At 42.4% G+C, this 27,326-nt stretch overlaps 1 protein-coding gene across 2 annotated transcripts; it reads left to right on the forward strand.

Moving 5' to 3' along the window:
- Window positions 1,483–24,243, forward strand: SMARCE1 (SWI/SNF related, matrix associated, actin dependent regulator of chromatin, subfamily e, member 1). Of its 2 annotated transcripts, XM_021067015.1 has the most exons (11): window positions 1,483–1,983; window positions 3,970–4,021; window positions 4,197–4,240; window positions 7,469–7,573; window positions 12,906–12,986; window positions 14,596–14,727; window positions 14,989–15,160; window positions 18,667–18,839; window positions 19,363–19,464; window positions 20,586–20,796; window positions 22,961–24,243. In XM_021067015.1, the coding sequence occupies exons 2-11, from the start codon at window positions 4,015–4,017 to the stop codon at window positions 23,167–23,169; spliced, it is 1,236 nt and encodes a 411-aa protein (XP_020922674.1). In that variant the 5' UTR covers window positions 1,483–1,983; window positions 3,970–4,014; the 3' UTR covers window positions 23,170–24,243. The 2 variants fall into 2 exon arrangements, with proteins under 2 accessions (XP_020922674.1, XP_020922675.1); XM_021067016.1 differs by lacking the exon at window positions 7,469–7,573 and having other exon boundaries at window positions 1,504–1,983.

Raw genomic sequence — 27,326 nt, forward strand, 5'->3', positions numbered from 1 at the left:
AAAACAAAGCACAGACCATGAATAGAGTGGAGATTGGCCAATGAGTTGCAATTTTAAATAGGTCAGGAAAAATCTGAGAAAGTGACATCTGATTACAGACCAGGTGAGAAAGATATCGATGTCACTGCTCCTCTGAGATCCCCTTCTTCCCTTCTCCACCATCTTTGTGCCACCCATTTCCCACTAGCATGCTTTGTTCCTAGCACCCAGGAATGAATACATATGTATGTGTGTGGGGGGAGGGTGTATTTTTTTTTCTTTTTTCTTTTTTTCCTTTTGCTGTGCCTGTGGTGTGCAAAGCTTTCTGGGTGACAATGCCAGGTCCTTAACCACTAGGCCACCAGGGAACTCCAATGCCTTTATATTTTAAAAAAGCAACTTCGTGTACATTACCACAAGCACCACTCAGGCTGCCCGTCATCCTTTGATGATTTCTTTTTCAGTCTTTCCCTTCAATATGCTTTTCAATTTCACTCATCTCTAATCATGAGTATAAAAATATTGGAGGTGGAAGAACTAGACAGAGAGTCACTCGTTCTCTGGCTTGGCAGACTTCTAGAGTTGCCCTAGTCTCTGATGGCACACTCAGGATGGCGGATGGCGGCTAAGGGTAGCAGAGGAATTCACGCAGTCACTCTAAACGTCAACAGTGTTTTCGGGTAATTTCAGATCCTTCTCCCTCCACTGTGGCCTGCAACATCGGCCAAGTGTTTATATATCCAAGGAAAGGCTACTATCCATTCAGTAAACCAACTTATTTATGATTTAGTAGAAAGAGCCCTGGTCTAGGCCAGAATCTGCCTCCATAACGTGTTTACTGATCATCTGACAATGAGTCAAGCTCCTCCTGGGTACTGGCGATGCCAAGATGATCAAGACTGAACCTTTGCTTTGGAGGCTCTCCTGTTAAACGGAAGATGACAAAGACGGTCTGATACAATGTATCAGGTAAAGTCTATAATAATGCTACCAAAGAACCTTGGGAGTTAGAGGAAGGATTAAGGGTGGAGAAGAGAGCTTCCGAAGGGCATCACAAACAGAATTTGAGCTGGATCCAGAAGGTCACTTGCATTTAAGCTAAAAAGTGAAAACCATCGTTCCCAGGGGAGGGAACCGAATGAGCCAAGGCGCCTTGGGACAGGGACCCTTGCCAAGAGCTGCAAGGGTACACAACCTGGGGCAAGAGGATTAACATTTCCGGGCCTTGGATCAGAAACCTGTGCCAGTCACACCAGGCTCGCGCTTGGGAGACCTAGAAAAGTGCCACGGTGCTTTCGCCAAGCTCCTGCCCGGCCTTTAAGGCAGGCAGCCCTGGGAGGCGCGCGGGACAACGCAAACTCGGCGAACCGGGCGCTCCACGCCTCCATCCCCGACTTGTTGACGTATACACTCCGGCTCCCACAGAAACAGGAACGAAGACCGGAAGAAAGAAAGAAAAAAAAGAAAAGAAAAAAAAAAGCCCGCGGAGGCGGGAGCGTGCGCAGCCCCAGCCTCGCCCGGGTGGCGCGCGGCCCGCGCGGCCACAGTGGTTCCGGGGCTCGCGGCCGGGCGCGCTTCCCGCCGCCTTCCGGCCCCGCGCGGGGAAGCCGAGGCCGCGCTCCCACCTCCCCTCGGCGCAGCCTCGCACCTCCCGCCGCGTCACCGGTTGCCGCTCCAGCTCCTCACCGCCCGGGGTCCGGGCCTGCCCCGCGGTCGGGCCACCTCCGCCCTCTCCGCCGTGACGAATCGGCGCCGGCTGGCAAATGCCCAAATTCGGGGAGTTTTGAGGAACACATGGAGCCTGAAAAAAATCCTTGACTGTACTAAGCACCACCGCGCCCCCTCGAGAAGGTTTATTTTTCTAAAGAGAGTCTGGTGGGGCTTGGAAAGGAATTCAGAAGAGTGTTGAAAGTGCGAGTGCGGAAGCTCCGGACGCGAGGGGCGGGGCGTGCGCGGGACAAAGGGAAGCGAGGCCGGAGCTGCGGGCGCTTTTTCTGCCCGCGGGTGAGTGTTCCCGACTGGGCCGGACTGGGTTGGGAGGGTGCCGAGGCGTGGTGTCCTGGCTTGGCCGGACCCGGAGTTCCCCGGGGTTGCTGGGGTTCAGGCTCGGCCGCGGGGCCGGAGCCAGGGGCCAGTTGCGGCCTCTCCGAGGCCTAGCGGAGCGAGGGTGGGGAAGCAGTCCCATCTGGGGCTCCTTCTTAGCGGCCAGATGCGCCCCTTCCACTAACCCCGCGAAATTGATCAAAGCACCCCTGCCCACTCCTCTTTAGTAGAGTTGCTGCTCAAGTGCATCCTTCACAACAAACCTAAAGGATACGACCTCAGAGGAAGCCCTTGGGGCAAGCCAAGCCCGTGCTCCTCACCCCCAGGAAGGTTGTTTCCCCTTGCTTCAGGCAGCGAGCTGAGGACTCACGATGTGGTTCGGAAACAGACTGGCCTGGGTTTGAAACCCAACTCTGGCGCTTTTTGGCGGTGTGTTTTTGGACAGGTTACTTAAACTCGCTGAGACTCCCTTTTTTTCCTCTGTAAAATGGGAATACACACATCTCGTTGGTAGTTGTGACTGTGAAACCAGATGGTGTAAGTAATAAGCCTGTCCCGGTGTAAGGTATTCAAATATTTATCTAGGGTTTTATGCCAGGCGCCGGATCCAGGGATGGATCCGGTGGTGGACAAATGTACAAGTTCACTCATGGAGTTTAGAGTCTAGCAAAGGAGATCAGTAATTTTAAAGTATTAACAATCAAGTGTGATGTACCAGGGAGTCTGTGGCAGTTATTGTCAGGGCTCCCCACAGCAAGGCCTACTGGACGTTGACAGCCTACCTGAAAGTGAGCAGGGAGGAAATCTGCACCTGACTCAGTAGTTTCCTGCCTGTTCCTTAAGGAGAGAGGGAGATTCCCAGGTCGGGCCATTGAGAAACACCTTTTTTTTTTTTTTTTTTTTTTTCCACACCATGCCTCTTATTCATAATGCTTCAGGAATTCCCTTCAAATGCAAAATAGAAGCAAAAAACTAAAATCATGTTTGTTTCACATAATGTTGGATGAAAGTACTCCAATAGCCATACAAGTTGTTTGCCTTTAAAAAAAAAAAAATGACATGTCTTTGTAGGCACCGTGTGTGATATGTTTTGAGGTAAGGAAGATGCTCGTGTGTGCACGGTCACGCAGTGGGCTGGTAATACCAAGACAAAATTCCTCAAGGATTGAGGCGGGTCCTGGGACTACAATAATGAATTCGATGGTCCCTGTTTCCAGTCTAGCCGTGTGAACAGGTTTAATAGGATACCATAGAGCTGTGTAAATTGGGTAGGAGTGCAGATGAGGAAGCAATTCATTCTGCACGAGTGATTTGTCAGGAAAGCTCCATTGAGGAAGCTACATTTTGAAACGGGCTGAAAGGTTTAATAAAGAGTTTTTTCAGGGAGACTCTCAAAATGTATTCCCAGCAGTTATAAAGCTATTTATCACCGTAAGAGAATGTAAAGTTCATGACCACACCAATTGCCTTTTGCACTGCCTCCCGGAATAAAATATGGCTCCATTTTAATAGAAGTTGTTGTCCCAAAAGGAAGGCAGAGCTGCGGCTGATCTGGTAGGCCTTGTTGAGGTAGGCCCCGATAATACATCACATTCTATTGTCACTATATTTTTATCAATCTGGTTAAGTATTGCCATGGCATCGGCAAATTGTTTTCAATACAAGAGGTGGCTCGGTATCCCAAAAAAAAAAAAACAAAACCTTTTGAGTACATGCCTAATATTACTTTTTAATATCCCCAGTAATTTGTTTTAGTCATTTAATTCTGATCAACCAAATGACCTAAAGGCTAGTAAAAATTTTAAAAAGCTTGATTACTAGAAGATAATGTAATTTTACTAAGAAATACCAATTAAACTACCCTTTTCTTTAGGGAAAAATTCTCTCTTCTGCTTACCGAGTTTTGATTATCTTTTTTTTTCTTTTTTTTTCTTTTTTTTATTTTAGTGTCTCAGATTCATTCTTAAGGAACTGAGAACTTAATCTTCCAAAATGTCAAGTAAGTTTCATTTTTTATATTTATCAATCTATATTAATAAGAGACTAATGCCCTAGCAAATGGGAATTCCAAAATACTCTCATTTTTTTTCTTCAAAACAGGACCATTGGTAGTTTTGTTGCATAGTATTATATCTCAGTTGTTTACAAGAAGTTATTTATTTTCTTTCAAACAGAAAGACCATCTTATGCCCCACCTCCCACCCCAGCTCCTGCAACAGTAAGTTTTAATTTTCTTGTTAATGTAATAGCCAAGTCTGGCCTTGATACAAAAACCCAGATGTCTTCCAGTGACAGTCACTCAGTCATCACAGCAACAGGATGAAAAATTCAGCTAAAAAAAAAAAAACAGCGCTTCCTATTAAATAGAATAACTCTGCATCTTACCTCGAACCAGCCCCAATGTTTAAAGAAACATACTGCTGAAATGCCAACCTCCTATGCTCAGTTCTTTTTTTAATTGGGAATAGGTGACAAGTTTAGCACTTCTTTCTTATTAATCTCTTAAGAGTCTTGAAAGTTAATATGAAATGAATGCTCATTCTGGCATTCATTATTTCTAAACCTAACCTTCAATTGGTTACATTTTTCTCTCCTTGTCAATATATAATTTTCATGTTAAATCAAACAAAACTTCTCTAATAACACTTACTGTAAATCTTTATTTTCAAGCTGTTCAAGTGAGGATTTCATTATCTGTGGGTCAGATCCTGCTATTGAATTTTACTCCATAAACAATATTTTATTGGTTTGAGAATTGGTGTTTCAAAGTGTCTCAATAATAGTTGTGAACTAGTTTTTTCACCCAGCAAGCTCTGACCCAGCTTGGTCAGCATGTAAAATAATTGTCCACAAAACAGATTTAACAGTAACTATTCAGGCCTTCCTGAAATGGATTCCTTGCTGTTTAAAAACAGAAACAAAACACTGTTAACACTGACCATATCCTACAAAAGTAGTTCTTTAACTAAAGCTGTTAGCCCTTCTTCCACACCCCCTACCCTTAAAGTTCAGGCTAGTTTACTAATTAGACCCTTGTGTAATTTTGTTTTCTCCACTAGATAAACTTTTATTTACTAACCCTCAGCTGTATGTTTTGTTGTTTGCCAGCAATTTGTTTTTCCTTAGTAAGATGCTTTTAAAAAAAGATGCTGTATCACACGTTCCCAGCTCAATTTATATAACATGCAGTCTCTAAAGGTACTTCCAGTAGATTTTAAAGTCCTGTGTTTGGTTTGTTTTCTTTCCTAAATCAAAGAACATTTCTTATGACCATCTCCTTGGCACTCTGCTAGTGGCTATACAGGTGGACTTGAACAATTGAGATTCCTGACCTCAAAGAGCTAACCACGTACTTCATTTTTGGAAATGGTATTATTGTAATGTTTTAGTTTCAATTTTTTTTTTTTTTTTAGTTCCCTAATTTAATTTTCTTACGTTATTGCCTCATAATGTTGAACAGTGAATAGCATTTTTTATGCAGCCTTTGAAGGTGTCATTTTGACACAGACACTACCTCTGACGGTGTTTAATATCTTGAAGACAAACTTGATTTTTTTGAGATAATAAAAATAGCTCAGAAACGAACCCTATGACTTCTTAAGTGTAGAAGGGAATATTTTTATCTTTCTTTAGTCATACTTCTTTACCATTATAATTTCACATTTACACATAAAATACAGAAGACTAGGGGTTAGGACATCCAGCAGGATGGATATTAAACGAGTTATCCTCCTTCCTTTTTTTTCCATTTCTTCTACCACCACCACCATCACCACCACCACCACCACCACCACCACCACCTAAATGTACCACTACAAGTAATAATACATTTCTTTTGTGCCTTTGATACTTCATCTTTGTTTTGCCTACTTATATATGCTTGATTTGCGTCTCCTCTAACTACATAGACTAGAAATTGATGAGTTGTTCTCTTCTAAAGAATATCAAATATTTTATCTGCTGGAATGTCTTTCTTTTGGACAGTACGGATATGTGCAGTGGCATGTTTTAGAAAATTGAGTTTATAACAACTACAGCTTAGTTGGGATGCTTTACGTTTATTTTACATTATACAATTCAGCACTGATCCTGTTAATTGCATGTTAAAATGAAATAACTGTCCCTTGTTTTGATTGAGTTTCCTTGGGTAAAATACCCTACTTTTGGTCTCTCTTTGCTACATCCTTTTTATGCCTTATACCTTGATTCTCATGAACATTGGATGTCATTTTAGTAACCACACAGGGCACTGCTGTGTAAGAGCCCATTTGTGATCACATCATAATTTACACAAGCCAAAAATTCTGTTGCTGCAACAAGCACTTGTGGTTTGAAAGAGCTAGAGCTATCTGGAAACTAGATGAGAAATTTCACCTCTGTCTACTAGAAAAGTAGTTCACATTAAAACTAAATGCAGAGGGAGTTCCCGTCGTGGCGCAGTGGTTAACGAATCCGACTAGGAACCATGAGGTTGCGGGTTCGGTCCCTGCCCTTGCTCAGTGGGTTAACGATCTGGCGTTGCCGTGAGCTGTGGTGTAGGTTGCAGACGCGGCTCAGATCCCGCGTTGCTGTGGCTCTGGCGTAGGCCGGTGGCTACAGCTCCGATTCAACCCCTAGCCTGGGAACCTCCATATGCCGCGGGAGCGGCCCAAGAAATAGCAACAACAAAAAGACAAAAAAAAAAAAAAAAAAAAAAAAAAAACTAAATGCAGAGTTTTCATGATTGACCTGTGGACGATGGATCAAAGAAGAGATGGAAAAGAAAGCCTGTAAAGGAATAGCTGGGTTAAAAAGATCAGGCAGTACCCCCAGAGTGAAATCCATGCATTTCTTACAAGTCTTTGTTTTGAAATCATGTATGTGACATCCATTGAATCCCACATATGTTCTTTTCTATTGACAACTTCTGGCTTCCTAATTTGAATCTCTTCTCATTTCTCACACTGTATAAAATGATTTAAAGCTGTCATTGAAAGTGATCCATTTCCTATTTTTGTTTTTGGTAGATAAATACATTGGCAGCATTCATTAATTGTCAAATAAATCATAGTTTGTTTTGCATGTAAAATGTTTTCAGACTCCTAGATGATCACATTTCAAGCTTTCCTATTTCAGACATATATTGCTAAGTTGTTATATCCTACTATGGACCATAAAGTAATCCTGAATGTTTGAGACACTTCAGTCTATTGCTTATCCCCCCAAACAACCACACATTCACACAAACACCACTTGCCCCTGTAAAGAGAAAGAAAGAGAGAGCAAAAAAAAAAAACCACTTGCAGATTGGTTTTTTGATGAAAGAAAAAGAACAATTACAATCCATCATTGCTTGTTTAAATTCAGGTTGCTTTTGCATGCCATATGCAGATCATTTTTCATTTCTGTGTTTTCCTCGTTTGAGCTCATTTCTCATTCGTGTTTTTGTCTCATTTGTTTCCATCAGCAAATGCCCAGCACACCAGGGTTTGTGGGATACAATCCATACAGTCATCTCGCCTACAACAACTACAGGCTGGGAGGGAACCCGGGCACCAACAGCCGGGTCACGGTAGGAGAATCAACTATTACAGCATCCGGCAAACAACTGGAATTGACCAGAAATGCCTTCAGAGTTAGGTCCTTTTGAATCATCAGCACAGCCATTTAAAAAAGAAAATTTCACCTGGCTTTTAAATTATTTTAAATATTCATTGTGCAATCTTACACTGAAAAACAAAAAAAAATAGTGAGATCTGGATATGTATGTAAAAGAAGAGAATTCATTCTGTTTGGTGGTTGCTAGAGATAAAGCCTTGGGCACTTAATGCTAATATTTTATGTAGACAAACCTAGGATTCCTATGGGTAAGATGCCCTTTTTGAGATGGAGAGTATCTTTCCCTTAAGGTAATTGGCTCAAGAATTCAGTTTCCTAATAAAGGCTGGGCTTACATACCTGGCTTTTGCTGACTGCCCTACAAGTTTGAATTGCTGCACATAATTATTTGTCTTTTGGATTTAACATTTGACCTGAGATTCATTGCTCTCTAGTTAAAAAGATTTTTATGTCACTTCGAAGAATTGCAGAATGAAAGTCAAATGAAATTCAGTTTGAATTACTATAGATACCTAGAGCTAGAAGTGTATTTTAACCCATACAATAAGGGATATAATTTCTGAAACTTAGTATGTTTTATTTATTTGTTTATTTGTCTTTTTAGGGCTGCTCCCGTGGCATACGGAGGTTCCTAGGCTAGGGGTCTAATCGGAGCTGCAGCTGCCGGCCTACGCCAGAGCCACAGCAACACCAGATCCGAGCCACGTCTTCGACCTACACCACAGCTCACGGCAACACGGAATCCTTAACCCACTGAGCAAGGCCAGGGATGGAACCTGCATCCTCATGGATACATACTATGAGATTTGTTTCCGCTGAGCCATCATGGGAACTCCAGTATGTTTCATTTAAATGGTCAGCCTAAGTTACCAAAATTGGATGATGTACTTCAGACTTTGTATTTGAGAATCATCTAAACTTTAAGGAGGTTTAGATACCAAAGAAGCAAATAACTGCAAAGATGATTTACCAAAAATAAATAATAAATCCAAAAGCCAAATACCAACATGTATTGGAATGTGGTATTGATGAGAATTTATACAACCCTGAATGGCTGTTAACTTTTTAATACCTGGTTTTTGTTTGCTGTATTCATAAAGTAATTCATTTAGTGTGACTTCGAAAAAGCCCTCTCACCCTGTAGTAAAGCTAGAGCAGAAAGCTTGTAACTATCCAACTGTATGTCTATCTTGGTAAGCATATTGCTTAGCTCGATAGGTTTTGTTTGTCTAAATTTTTCATTGTTTCTTGCATAATTTGTACTTCATAAGCATATTGAGTTTTATGTGCCATGCACATTTCATGGTATCTGAAAAGAATTCTGACCAAGTGTGTGTATGTATGCATTGCGAAATGCATACAATTTTTATGTGCATCGATACTTGTTTTTCCCTGGCCTGAATGTGTTATTTCACAAGTGTAATGGGCGGCCAAGTTATCCAATGATAAAGAACATTGTAATTTAAACAAGGAGCAGAATCAATTTTGGGTCATTCGTGTTAATACAGAAAATTATTCATGGGCAGTAAATAAAAATATGATCACATTTTAATGTAGCGCTATACAGTCAGCTCTTGATTATCCGTGTTAATGGAAAAGAAGCGGTGGTAACTGTAATACTCGAATCATTTGTATTTCTGTTTCCTGAAAGCATTTTGTACTGAACGCGGATGTATCTGTGGATGTATTCTTTGTTAATAAAGTGAGGTCCTTCAGTGGAGACTTAAGGAAAAGGAAAAGTGCAGTCACCGTCTCAGGGTCTGGCCCAGTGATCTGTTTGTCCCCCTTCCTTCTGGGGGATGTTAGACCCCAGTGTTTAGGGGAGGCACTAGCTTCAGGGTAGATTAGTCTGGGGGGTTGTGGAGCATGGAAAAGTTAGTGCTCTGGTTCTTTACGGTTGTTTTCTTTGTACTATTGTCCTTTCAAAACCAGACTGAAATGTAATCTGAGTGGTCTGTAGACTTAACCTAAAACTCCTCGAAAATGTGGGTGTTTTTTTGTGTGTTTATCCCAGCCACTACAACTTTATCAGTCACCTCTCAGGTCATTGAGTCATTCTCTAAGAAATTTAGTTATGCCTAAAGTCTTACACTAATTTTTTAAAAAATACCCCTAATTTAAGCTCTGTTAGGACTCAGTAAATCTGATTTTGACTTTTATAAAAGTATAGCTTAAGATGACCCCACTTAATGTGTTACTTTTTGCAGGGCGCTCCCCTTTGGTGTTACTGTCTGCAAATTGCTTGAAGTCATAGATTTGAAGGAATGAGTCGGTGACACCCTGTGAAGTAGCTTCTTGTAGGGTCTACAGACCATGTTTTCCCAAAGACTGCAGTACACCTGAGTAGTTTTTAGACAATAAACACCATATATGTGTGTATATATATGCATACATGGCGTGTTGAAACCTTTTGGGGTGCTTACAGGAGCTATGAGATGGAATTCACTTCTAGTCAGTTCTTCATCAGATGATGTGAAACATTCTTTTAAGGACAAGTGTGAAAACAGACTGAGACAGAAATGTTAAAAGCAGCTTGTTTCTGTGCCTTCATGGAAATTCCATCCCAGAAGAAAACTTTAAATAAGATCTTACCGGAGTTACAGCTAAAAATGGGGAAGTAAGAACAAAAGTCTCTTGAGTAGCCACAGTTTCACAAAATCATGGACTGTGTTCATCGGAGGTTCCCAGGACCTTCCTCTTCCTGTAAGCACAGTCTTAACGAGTGTGATGGCTTTTTTCCCCCAACCCATTGCCAGGGGGAAAGGGGGACAGTTGTGCTAGAGAAAGGTTTCCTGAGAGCAGCAAGGGAAAGAAAGAGCTGAAAAAAGGAGACATGCCCTCTGAAAACATAACCACCAGGCCACTTAATAAAGGGGCCAACAAGTTTTCACACCTCAAACCAGAGGTTTATAGCAAAGCAGTGGTTGTTATAAGTGTGTTCAGAGCAAACTGCTTTCTTTTTTTTCTTATTTTTTTTTTTTAAAGAGTGGAGAAACAAACGTTTGAGACATTGTAGGAAGATGTCTGTTTGAGATGGTTAATAAATTACAGGTGTTTAATGATACCAACCTTTATCTTGAAAACCAGCTAGAATTTAACTTTATGTTGTTGTTTGGGGTTTGGTTTATTTTGGTTTGTATTCGTAAATTGACTAATCAGTGTAATGAGAATAAGACCTCACCTTGTAAAGGATTTGGGTGCCTTCCTTTGGGAGAACAGAAGAGAAATAAGTAAATTCATTGTTTTAAAATACCGTTCTTTGAAAAAAATCAAAGAGCAAATATTGCTGTACTTTGTTCTTAAAGTGTTTTAATTCATATTAAACATAGATGTTTTGGAATTCTTTACCTCTTTTTTGAGAAGTTGTTAACACTGTTAATACCAGCTTTAATTATTGGCCCAATTCCAGCTTTCTTTGTACCCTCCTTCGTGGAATTCTGAAGGTTTGTGTTGGATATAAGTTGGAAATGCTTTTTAATAACTCTAAAGAATCAGACTTGGGTTTCTTGCTCTGAATTTATAACATAAGGTTAGTTTTGTAGAACTTCCCCCCCACCCCACCCCGCACCAAAGAACTCCCACAGCCCTGAGACACATCTCCTCTTACTGGCTGTTCATAGCACCTCTGTGACGGTTGCCCTCCCCCGTGGCTCACCTCACCCCATCGCCCAGTGCTGGCTAAAAAAACAAGCTCTGTCCATGGGCATCAGCAGGAGGTGTGGTAAGAATACATGGGAGGAGTGGGAAGAGAGGAAATACTGCTTCCAGGGTGACATACTTTCATATAAGTCCACGTATGAAGAAGCAGAGCTATTGGCAGGTCTATAGGGATGAAGGGAAACCTCCCCCCCAGGAAGAAGCAGTGTTCGGCAGCTGGGGAGGGGGATACAGACCCGCCAGTCCCTGAGCCCTTGGTTGAACACTAAGGTTATGATTGGGGTCTCAGCCCAGAATGGAGGAGTTTCCCTTGGGTTTTATCACAGCAGCATCGTTCAGGGCAAGGGAACAGACTGTCACCTTGGTTTCCTTAAAGGGAGTTGCTGATTCCTGTCTTTTGATATTAGTGTGAAGCCAGCATTTGTTTGTTCCCTCCAGCCGGGCCAGAAGAATCAGTATCAGGAGTCTCTCAGAAATTTGGGGAAACAGATGTGATTCAGCCCTGACTTGATTCGGGGACCTTGGATCAAATGCAACCACATGCATAGAGATGAAACTGGGTTCAGAAGCAGGCACCCTTGCCTTGGAGATGGTGGGGTGCCCGCTAGGAGCTGTCTGGTGTCTCTTGCCTAGACTGAGCCCTTCGAAAGAGCTGATCTCTCCTTTCTTTCTTTTCCTTTTTTTTTTTGCTCACCCTCTTTCTTCTTTACCTTTTTAAAAACTATTTTTCATTCTCCTTTTCTTCTCTTTTCCTTTCCCTTCCTCCCTCTGTCTTCCCCACGAAACCAGAATTTTTTTCTTTTTTTTCTTTTTTTTAACCTAGTGGAAATTCTTGATAGAAAATTCTCAAAAATAACTTAATCGAGCCCTGTTTCTGCCATTTCTCTGTTCCTGGTAAACCTGATACACTGATTCGCTCCTACACAGTGATTATGACTAAAAAAAAAAAAAAAAAGGCGTGACTTCAGTTCACACTTCTTGATCTCCTTTATAAGAAAGCACTATTAATACCACGTTGAACTTTAAGAAAGATAAAAAATCTCTAGTCAGAGTGGAGGAGCTAAGTTCTTTTCATTTTCCATGTTCGAACCTAGGAAGTAGAGCTCGAGGTGGCTATTGTTGATGCGGGGCTGCGTCCCTGAAACAGTACGAATAGTCCGTAGTCCCGGTAGGCAGTGCGGGGAGTGATAAGAGCTGAAGGAGTTCAGCTTCCGGTGAGATAATCAAGTGTTGACTGTATGTCTTAACGGTAAATTCAGCAAAATAAAAGGGTGCCAGGTAATGTCCTAAGTCTGAGGCATTTGCTGTGTATAACCATATATTTTTGCTGTATGGATTATTGTGTAATATTTTATTTGTTCTTACAGCCAAGTTGTCAAAGCAGTGGCAGTTAACTGCTAAGTAACGTATCAAAAACTTATGTGCTCCAAGTCCTTTTCTTTGTTTTCTTTTGATGCGAACATTTCTGAATTTGCAGTGATAGCTATTTTCAGTGAAGAAAATCTAAGACTCTTGTATCCATGGACGAGTAGAAGAAAGGCGCATTAGAATTTTTTAAGGGGCTCTCTTTTCAGTTTGCTGGTGAGCTTCTTGCAACTGAGTAATGAATGTGTTTAACTCTTTTGTAGGCATCCTCTGGTATTACGATTCCAAAACCCCCAAAGCCACCAGATAAGCCGCTGATGCCCTACATGAGGTACAGCAGAAAGGTAGGTGCCCAGGAGCCAGCAAGAAGTGGACTGCCTCGTTGCTTTATCAGCTTTCAGACTGGCTTAGCCAGCTTTTTGGTGCATGATCAGAGGAAAGGATAAAGAATTGCAGTCTTTAAAGAAAATTAGTTCTGATTTCAAAATTCCAGAACTGCAATCCAATAAGAACTTGATTTAATAAACGGTTAAAATAAGTCTTTGGGAAAATATTTAGTGACATGAGAAACATGTTACATGACAAAAGGAATACTAGACAACATGTATTAGTATCTTAGTTTTATAAAAATAGTAGCAACTTCATGTTAGTTTGAAGGGGAAAAAAAGCCTAGAAGACAGTGGTTCTCTCTAAATATAAGCCTATGGTAATTTTTATTTTTTTCGTGCTTCCTTGAATTTTTCTTCTTCGGGGGGGGAGGGGTGATGAACCTCTGTATTACTTTATTTATTTGCTTATTTATTTTTTGTCTTTTTAGGGCCCCACCCACGGCATACGGAGGTTCCCAGGCTAGGGGTCGAATCGGAGCTGTAGCTGCCACCTGTGTCACAGCCATAGCAACTCACAATCTGATCTGTGTCTGTGACCTACACCAGAGCTCACAGCAACACCAGATACTCAACCTGCTGAGCAAGGCCAGGGATCTAACCCGCGTCCACATGGACACTAGTCGGTTAACCACTGAGCCACGATGCGAACTCCATGTATTACTTCAGAATAATGGTAGAGGAGTTACTGTCGTGGCACAGCAGAAACGAATCCGACTAGGAGCCATGAGGTTTTGGGTTCGATCCCTGGCCTCACTCAGTGGGTTAAGGATCCGTTGTTGTCATGAGCTGTGGTGTAGGTCACAGACGTAGCTCAAATCTGATGTTGCCGCAGCTGTGGTATAGACCAGCAGCCCTAGCTCCAATTGGACCCCTAGCCTGGGAATCTCCATATGCCGCGAGTGCAGCCCTAAAAAGCAAAAAAAAATAAAAAATAAAATAATGGTAGAGCTGATATCTTTATTAAAGACAAGAACATTTAGCTGTTTTCACCACTATTTAAAAATATTTAAGTCTTTGGTCATAATTGTTGTGTATGTGTTTGACGAGATGGTGTATTCTCTTATGCAAAGTAACCACATTCCTGCTAAGCTTTCCTGAGTTTTTAGGAAGAAGTAGACTGTTAGGGAGTTAGCTCTTTGTAAGTGTCTGCAGTGATTGGAGGGGTCCAAGCTCCAGTGGAGAACTCTTGATGATTGTTACAGCGGGTTTATGAGAACCCAGGGATTTGATACTTAGTGTTTTTGTTGTTGACTAAAGGTTTCTATATTAAGAAGTACAGAGTTCCCACTGTGGCGCCATAGGTTAAGATTCGGACTGCAGTGGCATGGGTCACTGTGGAGGCACAGGTTCGACCCCCAGCCCAGCCCAGTGGGTTGAAGGATCCATGATTGCTGCAGCGTAGGTTGCAGCTGTGGCATGGGTTGCAGCTGTGGCTTGGATTCACTCCCTAGCCCAGGAACTTCCATATGCCACAAGGGCAGCCATAAAATTTTTTTAAAGTATTTTTAAAGATCTGTGTCTTAGTAGGCATCGATACTAAAATTTCAACTCTTTCCTTTTCAAGGTCTGGGACCAAGTAAAGGCTTCCAACCCTGACCTAAAGTTGTGGGAGATTGGCAAGATTATTGGTGGCATGTGGCGAGATCTCACTGATGAAGAAAAACAAGAATATTTAAACGAATACGAAGCAGAAAAGGTAGAATGGGGACTATAGTGGGATGGGTACAATGTAGAATTCATAAACATACACTTATTGTTTATAAAAGAAACGTAAAATCCCATCTGAGGATGGAGGCTACACTGAGGCGTTGTCTGCCTGGGTCAAGTCACTTAATTTCCCTTGACTTCAGACTCCTTGTCTGTAAAAAGGAGATTATTAGCATGTCTTTTGATATTCAGATGAGATGATGTAACCTACAAAATGTTAATTCTAAAACTGAAAAAATTTGAATTTCAGATAGAGTACAATGAATCTATGAAGGCCTATCACAATTCCCCCGCATACCTCGCTTACATAAATGCAAAAAGTCGTGCAGAAGCTGCTTTAGAGGAAGAAAGTCGACAGAGGCAGTCTCGCATGGAGAAAGGAGAACCTTACATGAGCATTCAGCCTGCTGAAGATCCAGATGGTAAAAAAAAGTGGGGTTTCGTTGATGCTTTCTCTGGAAATTGAAATATGAGAAAGCTCTTAAGTTTTAGTTCCTATTCTAAATGGAAAACAAAGCATAATTTAAGTGCCATTTCAATATTTTGGATAATTCTTAAGACTTGTATGTGAATTTCCCACAAGAAAAAGAGATACCCTTTTTTCGTGCAGAAAATAACAAAAACTGAAAAAAGGAAAATAGCGAAACTATTTATCATTTATCAAAATCTTTGTACTCAGAATGCATGAAAGGTTTTTTTAGTCACAATCAGAATTTTTCCTCAAATGCTTTAAAAAGCTAAATGCCTTCAAGTTAGATTCTGCTTTGTTACTGGTTCCCTAAATTGGCTGAATTAAAGACTCTTAAGGGAGAAAGTTAATGAGTGGGCAGAGGCATTATGAACTCTCTTCTAGCAAATTCAGAAATCCAGCTAGACTTCACAAATACAGTTCACAACAACACTTTGGCATGTGAGGGCACACACATACAAATTTTACACACACACACAGCAGAGTTTCCTGATTGGCAGGCTGTGAAGAGTTCGCAGGTGTGCTCTTGCACCTCTGGTTCTCTGCAGCCATGCAGGGTCTGAAGTTGCAAGGAGCTTCAGAGCCAGCTACCTCCAGCTGTGAGTGTGCTCATCCACATAGCAAGCGTGCTATGCAAATAATATTTCCTTTGTGTGCTGCTGTGATGTGGGAAAGGTTGGACGCTCTAGCTACAAGCAACAGAAACATCAAGAAAATAATTTAAGATCCCATTTTTAAATAATATTGACAAAGAAGAAGCTTGTAAGCACTTAAAAAAGAGACTTTTAAGAAAGGAAGTCATAGAGGAGTTCCCATGGTGGCTCAGCAGGTAAAAGACCCAGTGTTGTCTCTGGGGACGTGGGCTCAATCCCCGGCTTGGCTCAGTGGGTTGAGGATTTGGCCTTGCTACAAGCTATGGTGTAGGTTGCAGATGTGGCTCAGATCTGGTGTGGCTGTGGCATAGGCAGCAGCTGCAGCTCTGATTTCACCCCTGGCCAGGGACCTTCCATATGCCACAGGTGTGCCCATAAAAAGAAACAAAAAAAAAAAAAAAAAGAAAAGCAAGAATACCACCTAAAGACATGAATTCGCCAATATAACAGGCAAGAAAAAAAAACTGGGTTTTTTTTCAAATGGACAACAATATTGACAGATATTCTTATAAATACAAAATACAGTAATTTAATAAGAATAGGATAGGGAATAGAAACAGTTGAGCATGTTAAGCAGAATCCGACAAGCTAGAGACACACTAGTGTGTGCAGACTTTAATTGCTCAAATTGGATAATGAATGCAGGAAACATACAGAACTGAAAAGTAGAAGAAAATACAGTCTACAAATATTTGGAAGGATTTGGGGAAAAGAATCCAACTAGGAACCATGAGGCTGCAGGTTCGATCCCTGGCCTCCTTCAGTGGGTTAAGGATCTGGCGTGGCTGTGAGCTGTGGTGTAGGTTGCAGATACGGCTTAGATCCCATGTTGCTGTGACTGTGGTGTAGGCCAGTGGCTTCAGCTCTGATTAGACCCCTAGCCTGGGAACCTTCATATGCCACAGGTGCGACCCTAAAAGGACAAAAGAAAAAAAAAAAGGATAGGATCTCAAAGCTGCTGGTAAGGAAAGGTGGTAATAATTAAGATGTCAGGATAAGAATGACTTTAGACCTTAGACCTTTTCCCTCAGAACTGAGCAGAAAGAAGCCGACTTGGGAGGTGGAAATGTACATAAAACCAAGAGAAAGACAGCATGTCTAGGAGTAAAACAGCTGCTAACTTCTTTAACAAAGACTCTTGAGAGGCCTACCAGACAAAGGCAGTCTTATCCACACAAGACAGTGAAGGTCCTTCTAACTGACATTCCAGAGAGTATTCATGACATAAAGTAAATACCTGGTGAATTAGAAAATATAAGCCCCCCTCCACCCAAAAATCAGACAACTAAAGTGCAAGGAAAGACAGGCCCAAATTGCTAAGAGTTTATTTCCCCTACCAGTGGTCAGCACTGGGGACATATAAACAAAAGGAGAAAACAGAAGAAACCTAGATGGATAACCTAGCACAGAGGTACCATATTTGGTCTTAACTGTGAATATGAAAAACTCTTCCTTAAGAAGTAAAAGTATCAGACCTTTTATTTCAGTAATTTGAATTTCAGGTATATATATTCTAAAGAAATTTCTTGAGACAAAAAGCAATTTACACAACAGTTCTTGTAGTGGTGGTTATGGTAAGAAGAGCTTTAGAAACTGCTTAGGAACCAGATGCTAAGGGAGGCGCTAAGCTATGACATTGCAGCACAACCTGGGCCTTTGTAGCAGAGTTACCTAAAGTGTGGTCCCCACCCCTGATGGCACCCTGAGATGGTTAGGTGATTCAGAGAGGAACTTTTGTTTTAATGTGTATTGCTCATAACCAGATAAGCTCTTTTTTTTTTTTTAAAGTAAGTTGATGTAAATAAAAATATGAAGTAAATAATAGCAGAGGTTGTTCACAGATATGTCAACAGCTAGTAGTAGTAGAGTAGCGGTTGAGATTAAGGCCACACTGGTGTGATAGCTATTAAAAGCAAGCATATAGGGAGTCGTCCCCCCCCAAGCCCCCCCCGAGGCACGATGGGTTAATGATCTGGCTTGTCTCTGTGGAGGCACAGGCTCGATTCCCAACCCAGCACAGTGGGTTAAGGATCCTGCATTGCTGAAACTGTGACATAGGTTGTAGCTCCAGCTCAGATTCAATCCCTGGCCCAGGAATCTCCATGTGCCGCAGGAGTGGCCACAAAAGAAAATAAAAATAAAAAATAAATAAGCTTATAAGCCAGATCTAAACTATACGTTTATGAACATATTTGAGTGGATGACAACAATGTGTAATACCTTTGTACACTAACAAACGTGTGTGTGTGTCGTTTAAAATTAAAAGTGAAATTTAGAATTAAACATGTTTAAGGCCTTAGTGGTTTTTTAATCTAATAAAATATATATGCCAGTCTGGGGAATCTTGCTGGAGATACTGTTTTCTCTGCAGTGGTCATTTTCATTACTTCAAAGTGCTGTGGTAACAAAGACACCAGCTAGTTGCTATGTATCATCAGTTGTAAAGGCCTTAAATTAGTACCCAGAAAGCAAAACATTTGGCAGAAAGCTCAGTTTTGCTCTCACGGGCAGTCTTCAGTCAACTTCGAGGCCAAAGACACATGGTTATATCTCATTTGTGCTTCAGCCAGGCCGTCTCAGACTCACACCATCACTTAAAGACTTGGTGAGAAAAACCAGTGCCTTAGCCAGTGTATCCTATGTGGGATGATGAAATGGCTGCCCCAGTGTTCCCTGGATGCCTTGTAGGCCCACTTGTTAGACCAGTGAGGGCCCTGGCTCCTTGGTAATTAAGAGTTAACCTTGTTCCACGCTCCCAGTTACGGTTACTGGTGACCTGATTTCCAGATCATCTTGTTTTTTCCAGATTATGATGATGGCTTTTCAATGAAGCATACAGCCACTGCCCGTTTCCAGAGAAACCACCGCCTCATCAGTGAAATCCTCAGTGAGAGTGTGGTGCCAGACGTCCGGTCTGTTGTCACAACAGCTAGAATGCAGGTCCTCAAACGACAGGTCCAGTCCTTAATGGTTCATCAGGTAAAGTCACAGACCATTTGGTACAATAAAATGTGCCTAGGCCACAGGTGCCAGGCGACCTGATTCTGTACCATGCGTCCGTGTGCCTCTTAAATTTATGTTCAGTCTGACCTGTTCCTGATTCGGGGAAGAGGCTTGAGGGAGTAGCTAAGTTTCCCAGAGATTTAATAAGTTTGTCATTAAAACGGTGACAGAGCCTTTTGGCAGAGAAAGTATTTGCATTAAGAATTTTGAGACATCCTAATAACTTCTACGGCTGTCATAAATATTTTTTTCCATAGAAATCCCTGAGGCCAGAAACCATATGCCTCAACATGTACCTCTCAGTCGTTCCTCTCCACTGCATTTCACACTTTTTAAACCTTAGCTGGACACATGTGATAAATAATTTAAATGAAAAATTCAAAACATCTATCCCACTATGAGAAAGTATGGACTCTTAAAAAAAGAAGATTTTCTGTGTTTGATATTTGCTCTCGAGAAGATACTCGGTAGTAACAAAGCCTGGTCATATGTTTTACAGCGAAAGCTGGAAGCTGAACTTCTTCAAATAGAGGAGCGACATCAGGAAAAGAAGAGGAAATTCCTGGAAAGCACAGATTCATTTAATAATGAACTTAAAAGGGTATCAGTTTTAATATGTTAATTATGCTTTTATCACTGTGTTTTTTCCGAAAAGAGTGTTTTTAAGGAACGTTGTTCACTTTGAAACAGTGTTAACTTTGCTATAACTGGTAAGATGTTTGCACGGTAAAATAATTCCCATTTTCTGGCAAAACTACAATATGTTTGAAATATCATGTAGTGTACACGTATGTACTGGGCCTTGGACTCTAGAACCCTCTGATGTTTTAATGTACACTCAGGCAGTCATAAATTATTTTCATTTTTTTTGCAATTTTTTCATTAAAGGTCTTCATTAGCTGTAGTTCACAATTTGTACTTTTTTTTTTGTCTTTTCTAGGGCTGTACCCACAACATATGGAGGTTCCCAGGCTAGGGGTCTAATCGGAGCTGTTGCTGCCTGGCCTACACCACAGCCACAGCAACGCAGGATCCGAGCCGCGTCTATGACCTACATCACAGCTCACGGCAGCACTGGATCCTTAACCCGCTGAGCGAGGCCAGGGATTGAACCTGCAACCTCATGTTCCTAGTCGGATTCATTAACCACTGAGCCACGACGGGAACTCCGTACTTTGTTTTAAGACATTAAAAGTAATGTTTGGCAGCCTGAAATATAAAATGGGAGGTTTGTATATAAAACAGTACTTTTTGGGGGTTGGTTTTTTTGTTGGTCTTTTTAGGGCCGCACCCACAGCATATGGAAGTTCCCAGGCTAGGGGTCGAATCGGAGCTGCAGCTGCTGGCCTACACCACAGCCACAGCAACTCGGGATCCAAGCCACATCTGCCACCTACACTGAAGCGCCTGGCAATGCCGGATCCTTAACCCACTGACCAAGGCCAGGGAACAAACCTGTGTCCTCATGGATGTTGGATTTGTTTCCACTGAGCCACAGCAGGAACTCCCTCTCCTGTGATCCTTGATGTCACATGGCTGCGAGGGCAACTTTTTCTGCAGACCTGAGAGCTTCAGAGAAGACCTCCAGCTTCTTTTTTTCTGCCTTATACGTGTGTACAGTTCTTAGCCAAGGAAACTCACTTTTGAGACAGTGTCTCTGGTTCAGAGATTATGAGGAAAGAACATCACTAAGAGAGCTTCTTGGGTTTTGTTTTCTATTAGTTGTGTGGTTTGAAAGTAGAAGTGGATATGGAAAAAATTGCAGCTGAAATTGCACAGGCCGAGGAACAGGCTCGCAAAAGGCAGGAGGAAAGGGAGAAAGAGGCAGCCGAGCAAGCCGAGCGCAGCCAGAGCAGTATCGTTCCTGAGGAAGAGCAAGCAGCTAATAAGACGGAAGAAAAGAAGGAAGACGAAAGCATGCCAGTGGAGACAGGTAACCTGCCAGGTCACACCACCATGAAGGTCAACCCAGGGTCTCTCCCGCTGTCTTTAATTCCGCTTTCCCTTTCTCGGTGCTGCTCGGACATCGCTCTGTTAATCTTGCCTCTTGAGTTCTTCTCCATCTGACCCTCCCACTTCTTTGCACATCTTAACCTCTCACAGTAGATTCACTTAAACCGATGGTTTTGGTTCAAAACAGCAGTGATGTGTTGTCTTTAGTGTTGCTGTTTGAGGTCTTTGCCTGGATTGATTCGTGTCATTCCCTGGCTTGAGAATATGAAGCGTGATGCTATAAACGGTTAAGGATACAGACAGATCTAGGTCTACTGCTGCTGCACCACTGCTAGCACTGTGACTTTGGGGAAATTATTTAGTCTTAGTTTCCTCATTTCTGAGCATTCTAGCTCCTGTATCTGAGAGAATTCTAAAGGATAAATAAGAAAATGTACATAAAAGCATATAACTGGATTTGATGTGGTGTAAACACTCAAGATTTTAACCTTTTTGCGGAAGTTATTCAAACAAGATGTGGTCATTGCTCTTAAGTCATCTTTGGTGTCTTAGAACAGGCTTGGGCAAATAAAACCTGCAGCCAAATCCTGCCTGCCACCTGTTTTTGTAAATTAAGTTTTGTTGGAATCATTTGTTTACATATTGTCTGTGGCTGCTCTGGGGCTACAGCAGTAGAGTTGGGTAGTTTCGGCAGAGACTGCCTGGCCCACAAAACCCAAAATATATTGACTAGCCTTCGCAGTAAGCAGTAAGTGTTTGTTGACTCCCTCCTGGAGGAATTCAGACTTCCAGATCTACTGATTTTTCCTGATGAAAAGCATTCCTCAAGGCAAACAGTAACATGTAAGGCTTACCTGAGGTACTGATTAAATAGATACTGCTTGAAATTTTGAGAGGACCCTACCTTATGGCATGTTTTAACCCTGCTCAGTGCACTGCGTAATACAAAGGACTGAGCTGAAAGTATGGGAAACGGGGAGTTCCCGACATGGCTCAGTGGTAACGAACCCAACTAGTATCCATGAGAACATGGGTTCGATCCCTGGCCTTGCTCAGTGGGTTAAGGATCGAGTGTTGCCATGAGCTGTGGTGTAGGTCACAGATGCGGCTGGGATCCTGTGTGACTGTGGTGTAGGCCGGCAGCTACAGCTCTGATTCAACCCCCACCCAGCCTGGGAACTTCCATATGCCATGGGCGCGGCCCTAGAAATGCAAAAAAAAAAAAAAGCAAGGCTGCCGGGACCATCATTACAAGAAGTGGGAGGGACCACAGGCATACGTGGTTCTCAACTGACGACTTCCGATTTGATATCTGGAAAACATTAAATGGAATATAACCACTTTACCAGATAATTCTACACAGTTTAATTCAGCAGATTAATATTTCAGATAGTCAGATTTTAAGTTTCATTATCTGAGCCGTTTTCTGTTTTGTGTGAACAAGTTTATCTTAACTGGTTTGGAGCATGAACACCTTTTGTGGTTAAAGCAGGAGCTTGAGATTAGAGGATGGTTCTTTTGCTCATTTTGCAACTAGAAACACTCAGTCCTCTGCGTCTCTTTTATAGCCTATGAAGAGAGAGTGCCTGTGGGTCCTTACTCGCATTTATCCTTCTAGCCGAAGGGGGAGAGACTGCAGAAAATTGTTGGGGCCTATTAGAGTGAAAAACCTCATGCTCTTGATTTCTAGCAGGAAACAGCCCAGGGTGACTTTTAACAAAGTACCTTAGATAGCAGACTTAAAACCATTTCCACACCGGCTTTCACACTCATCCAGTGCGAGCATTGCACGGCAGCACTGTCCCGTAGGAATATAAGTCACTGTAATTCGAATTTCTACTGCTGACATGTTTTTAAAGAAAAGTGAAATTTTTATTAGTCTTCAAAACCTGATGTATATTTTATACTCATAGCACAAGTTCGGAACTAAATTTGTAACAAAAACATTTGATCTGTGTTTCGATTTCAAAATTTACAGTTAAAAAGTAAATGGTTTTCCAACCCCCAATTGTTTTAAACGTGCTCAGAGTGCCTTGTCGCACTAGCTGCTGTGCCAGGCACACGTGCAGCTCTGGCCTGTCAGCACAGTGAGGAGAGTAAGCTTGGGTCTTGGAACTAACAGTGAAAACCATGTGTGATTGCAGAGGAGACACACCTGGAAGAAACGACAGAAAGCCAGCAGAACGGGGAAGAAGGCACGTCTACTCCTGAGGACAAGGAGAGCGGGCAGGAGGGGGTGGACAGTATGGCAGAGGAAGGGACCAGTGACAGTAACACTGGCTCAGAGAGCAACAGCGCAACCGCGGAGGAACCACCAACGGATCCCGTACCAGAAGACGAGAAAAAAGAATAACTGTTGCCTTGTTTTATGTGTTCTAAATACTTTTTTAAATGAAAATGTTTTTTGCGTTTTAACGGTGTTATGTGGTTTGTGTATATAATAAGTCTTCTTGTCCATATCACACCACCAAAGGCTTTTGGACCATTTAGCATCATGAGCTGAATGGCACGGTCCCCCTTCTTAAGCGGTTGTGAAGGTGGTTCCTTTCTTGGGGTCTTGTGTCTAGCCCTCTCAACTGCTGAAGCCTCAGAATGTAAATTAATTGAGAAAATGCCCACCTCTCTTAGAGAATCAATGCTGCAGCGTCTCCTCTTACAAATGCCTTCCTACAGCTCACCTGGGTGCTCACCAAAGCCATAGCTTTAACCCGTCCCAGTCCCCTTCAGCAGCTCCCTGCAGGTTCCCCGCCTGTCTGCGTCCAGAGTAGCTTCTTGAGAACGTAATCATGTGTGAGTATGGATTTGTTCACGTGCCCTTTTTTCTTTTTAATCAATGTCAGCTACCAAGAGTTGTGTTAAGGTGTTGAGTGTACCTACAACCACACTTGGAGTGTATTGATCCAGAGGTAGTCTCCATAGTTAGAGTAGTTCCTGGCTTACGAAACAGTCATTAAAGTGAACATGGCACATGCACACTTAACTGTACTGCCTTTTGTTACAATTAATAGTGGATATGGTCTGGTGAATTCATCTCTATTGTACAGGGGCGGGGGGGGAATGCTAACTTTTTTATCAAGTTTTCCAAAGACAGAATAGATCACAAAGCTGAAGGAATTGAATATTCCTGTGATGGAGTATATACCGTCAAAAGGATTAGCCCTTTCTCGAAGGAAAACAGCTGGGAATTAAGTTCATCCACTGGCAATTGTTTTACAATAGTCAAAATATTTAAAACCTCAAGGCTCAGGATCCCATAGATCGGAGCCCACATTTCTGATAAACTCTTAGTAAAGTTTTAGAGACTAGAAACAAGATAGTTTGTGACACATACGCGTTTCAAAAACTAGAGTAGATTTTTACTGAATAGTGGTTTATCTGATGGTATATGTTTCTTAAAAGTCCAAATGTAATAAAAGAATGGAAAAAAGAGTCTCAGTGTTTTTAATGCACTAAATATTTTTACACAAGACAAGCTCATAATGTTACAATGCAGTGGCAGTACGCCGTGGCCTCTCTCGGCTGTTAGGAATTTGCACCTTTAGATAAAGTCATTTCTCACCTAACTCTGTAAACCACTGTGAGTAGTAAGGCCGTGTGGACAAGACACGTGAAAATTACTTTCCTCACATTATAGCCATGCCACGTGCAGTCTTTGGCTCTAAATGTACTTGTTTCTACATTTACATCTAAGGGAAAAATAGTACATTGAAAATATGGCTCGATAAATATAAAGGTAAGCCCTCGGCTTCCATGTAGGTAACTTTTCTACGGGGCAAGATTTTCTTTTTCTTTCCTTTTTTTTTTTTTGGGGGGTCTTTTTAGGCCCACATCTGCAGCATATAGAGGTTCCCAGGCTAGGGGGTCCAATTGGAGCTGTAGCCACTGGCTTATACCACAGCCACGCCAGATCCAAGCCTCATCTATGACCTACACCACAGCTCATGGCAACACCAGATCCTTAACCTACTGAGCAAGGTCCTGGATCGGACCTGTGTCCTCATAGATACAAGTCAGATTCGTTTCTGCTGAGCCAGGACGGGAACTCCTGGGCAAGATTTAATTTATAGTGAATTCACTGCTACTGAGCTCAGGGCACGTAGTGACTGACTCCACTGTTTTCAGCCTCTTGAGAGAGAAGGAAAGAAAGCAAAGATGGGCAGAAGCATCACTCAGTGCCTGTTTATCTTAAAACATGGAATCCGTCTCCTGTTCATTCTCCTTTTTTTTTTTTTTTTTTTTTTTTTTTTCTGTTTCTTTCTTTTAGGGCCACACTGGTGGCATCTGGAAGTTCCCAGGCTAGGGGTCGAATTGAAGCTGCAGCTGCTGGTCTATGCCACAGACATCTGTGCCGCATCTGAGCTGCACTTGTGACCTACACCACAGCTCACAGCAATGTCAGATCCTTGACCCCCTGAGCGAGACATCACAGACACTGTGTTGGGTTCTTAACCTGCCGAGCCACAACAGAAACTCCTCTCCTGTTCCTGACTCAAACTGTAATTTATCAGTTCTGGGTGTAGGGCATTGTAGGGCTAAGGACTTTAGTTAGCCACCTCATCCCCAACAAACTGGATACCCTTTCTTGAACATTATCAAAACTGGGCAGAGATGCAAAATAATGTGAATGGAAAACAGTGCCCGTTCAAGAGGGCAGGTTATTTCTCTGGTACTGAAGTCTCTCTCCCTCTCCCTCTCTCTTTTTTATTTTATTTTTTTCTTTTTGCTATTTCTTTGGGCCGCTTCTGCAGCATATGGAGGTTCCCAGGCTAGGGGTCGAGTCGGAGCTGCAGCCGCTGGCCTATGCCAGAGCCACAGCAACTCGGGATCCGAGCTGCGTCTGCCACCTACACCACAGCTCACGGCAACGCCGGATCGCCAACCCACTGAGCCGGGGCAGGGACCGAACCCGCAACCTCATGGTTCCTAGTCGTATTCGTTAACCACTGCACCACGACGGGAAATCCTCCCTCTCTCTTTTAGCTGCACCCGCGACGTGTGGAAGTTTCCCAGGCCAGGGATCAGACCTGAGCCACAGCAGCGACAATGCTGGATCCTTAACCCACTGTGCCACAAGGAAACAAAAGTCTCTTTCAGTGGATGGAAGTTCCTTTGCTCAGCTGGAGATGGCAGAGGGAAAATAAGCATATCTAGACCACGCCTGCCCATACGATGCTAGGGAAACCTGCTGAAATTAAGTCAGGTGGGATTCGGCCGCTTTTACCCACAACGGGATGGGGGGGGGGAGACCGAATTAAAATCCCCCCTTGTCACAGTGATAACGTAGAAACCAAGAATATTTGAGTTGTTTCCTAGTTTCTTCGAGAATGTGGAATATAGTCAAAAGTCTCTGATTTTTGTCCCATGTTTAATAGACATTGGGCATGTCCCTTAAACCCTCTGAGCCTGTTCCATCCATGAAATAGATTGAACCACTTTCCATCCCCTTCTCCAAATATCCATGATTTTTCATGCATTTCTTTTGAGTAGGAATGCATAAAGTGTGAGGGCTTACATTATTACTCTTTTTTTTTTCTTTTTTTTTGTCTTTTTGCCATTTCTTGGGCCGCTCCGCGGCATATGGAGGTTCCCAGGCTCGGGGTCGAATCGGAGCTGTAGCCTCTGGCCTACGCCAGAGCCACAGCAACTCTGCGACCTACACCACAGCTCACGGCAACGCCGGATCGTTAACCCACTGAGCAAGGGCAGGGATCGAATCTGCCACCTCATGGTTCCTAGTCGGATTTCTTAACCACTGCACCACGACGGGAACTCCACATTTTTATTACTTTTTAACAACAAACGGGAGAGAGGGGCATCCCGCAGAGTTCCCTGGTTTTCTTACAGGAGTTTCCAATGTCCTGTTTCCTCATTTGTCGACAAGCATGTCTTTTTAAGTGGCTCTCCTGCCATCCACGAAAAGCATGTACTCTGTTAAGCTGAGCTTTCAGGAAAGGTTACTAGGAGTGAGCTCATTTTAACACGATAATACGAGCATCCTATTGAAAAGATAGAATCCTTGAGTCCCTAGATTTGAAAGAGACTCTGGAGTTTAAATCCCTCCAGATTTTCAGTTTTGATCCTTCCCATTTTTAGAGACTCGTTTGAGGTTTTAGACAATTGGTGCTGACAGTATGAAACTCCTATCGCTTGCAGTTAAATTGAAGCTTTGGTCTCTCGTGTGAACAGGTGATGAAGCGAGGATTATCCTGTGTTAAAATCCTCACCTCAGAAGCCATTCCCCTTCACCCCAAGCACTGCCACACAAGGTCTCCCCGCCTGGTTTCAGCAAGTACAGGAGTTTTATCTTGTTGGCTTTCACCACTGGGCAAACTTTGCTGGAACAACCACAAATGCCGCCTTAGTAATTTGCACCTAGGGGCTTAGCATTTTTACCAGTGAAAAAATCCACTGTGCGATAGATAACAAGCTGAAAGGAACTCTGGGACTTTTGAGAAGAAATCGTGCTAGATTATCATCTGGTTTATGGTGATAATTTTTCTTGATCTGTGT

Source organism: Sus scrofa, chromosome 12, assembly GCF_000003025.6.
Source record: "Sus scrofa isolate TJ Tabasco breed Duroc chromosome 12, Sscrofa11.1, whole genome shotgun sequence".
In the NCBI taxonomy this organism is placed as follows: Eukaryota; Metazoa; Chordata; class Mammalia; order Artiodactyla; family Suidae; genus Sus; species Sus scrofa.

What these genes read in the sequence shown, in the direction of transcription:
- SMARCE1 (XM_021067015.1), top strand. An exon ending in CCACCCCAGCTCCTGCAACA is followed by an intron (nt 4,241 to 7,468) that starts GTAAGTTTTAAT and finishes TGTTTCCATCAG; the next exon opens with CAAATGCCCAGCACACCAGG. An exon ending in ACATGAGGTACAGCAGAAAG is followed by an intron (nt 12,987 to 14,595) that starts GTAGGTGCCCAG and finishes TTCCTTTTCAAG; the next exon opens with GTCTGGGACCAAGTAAAGGC.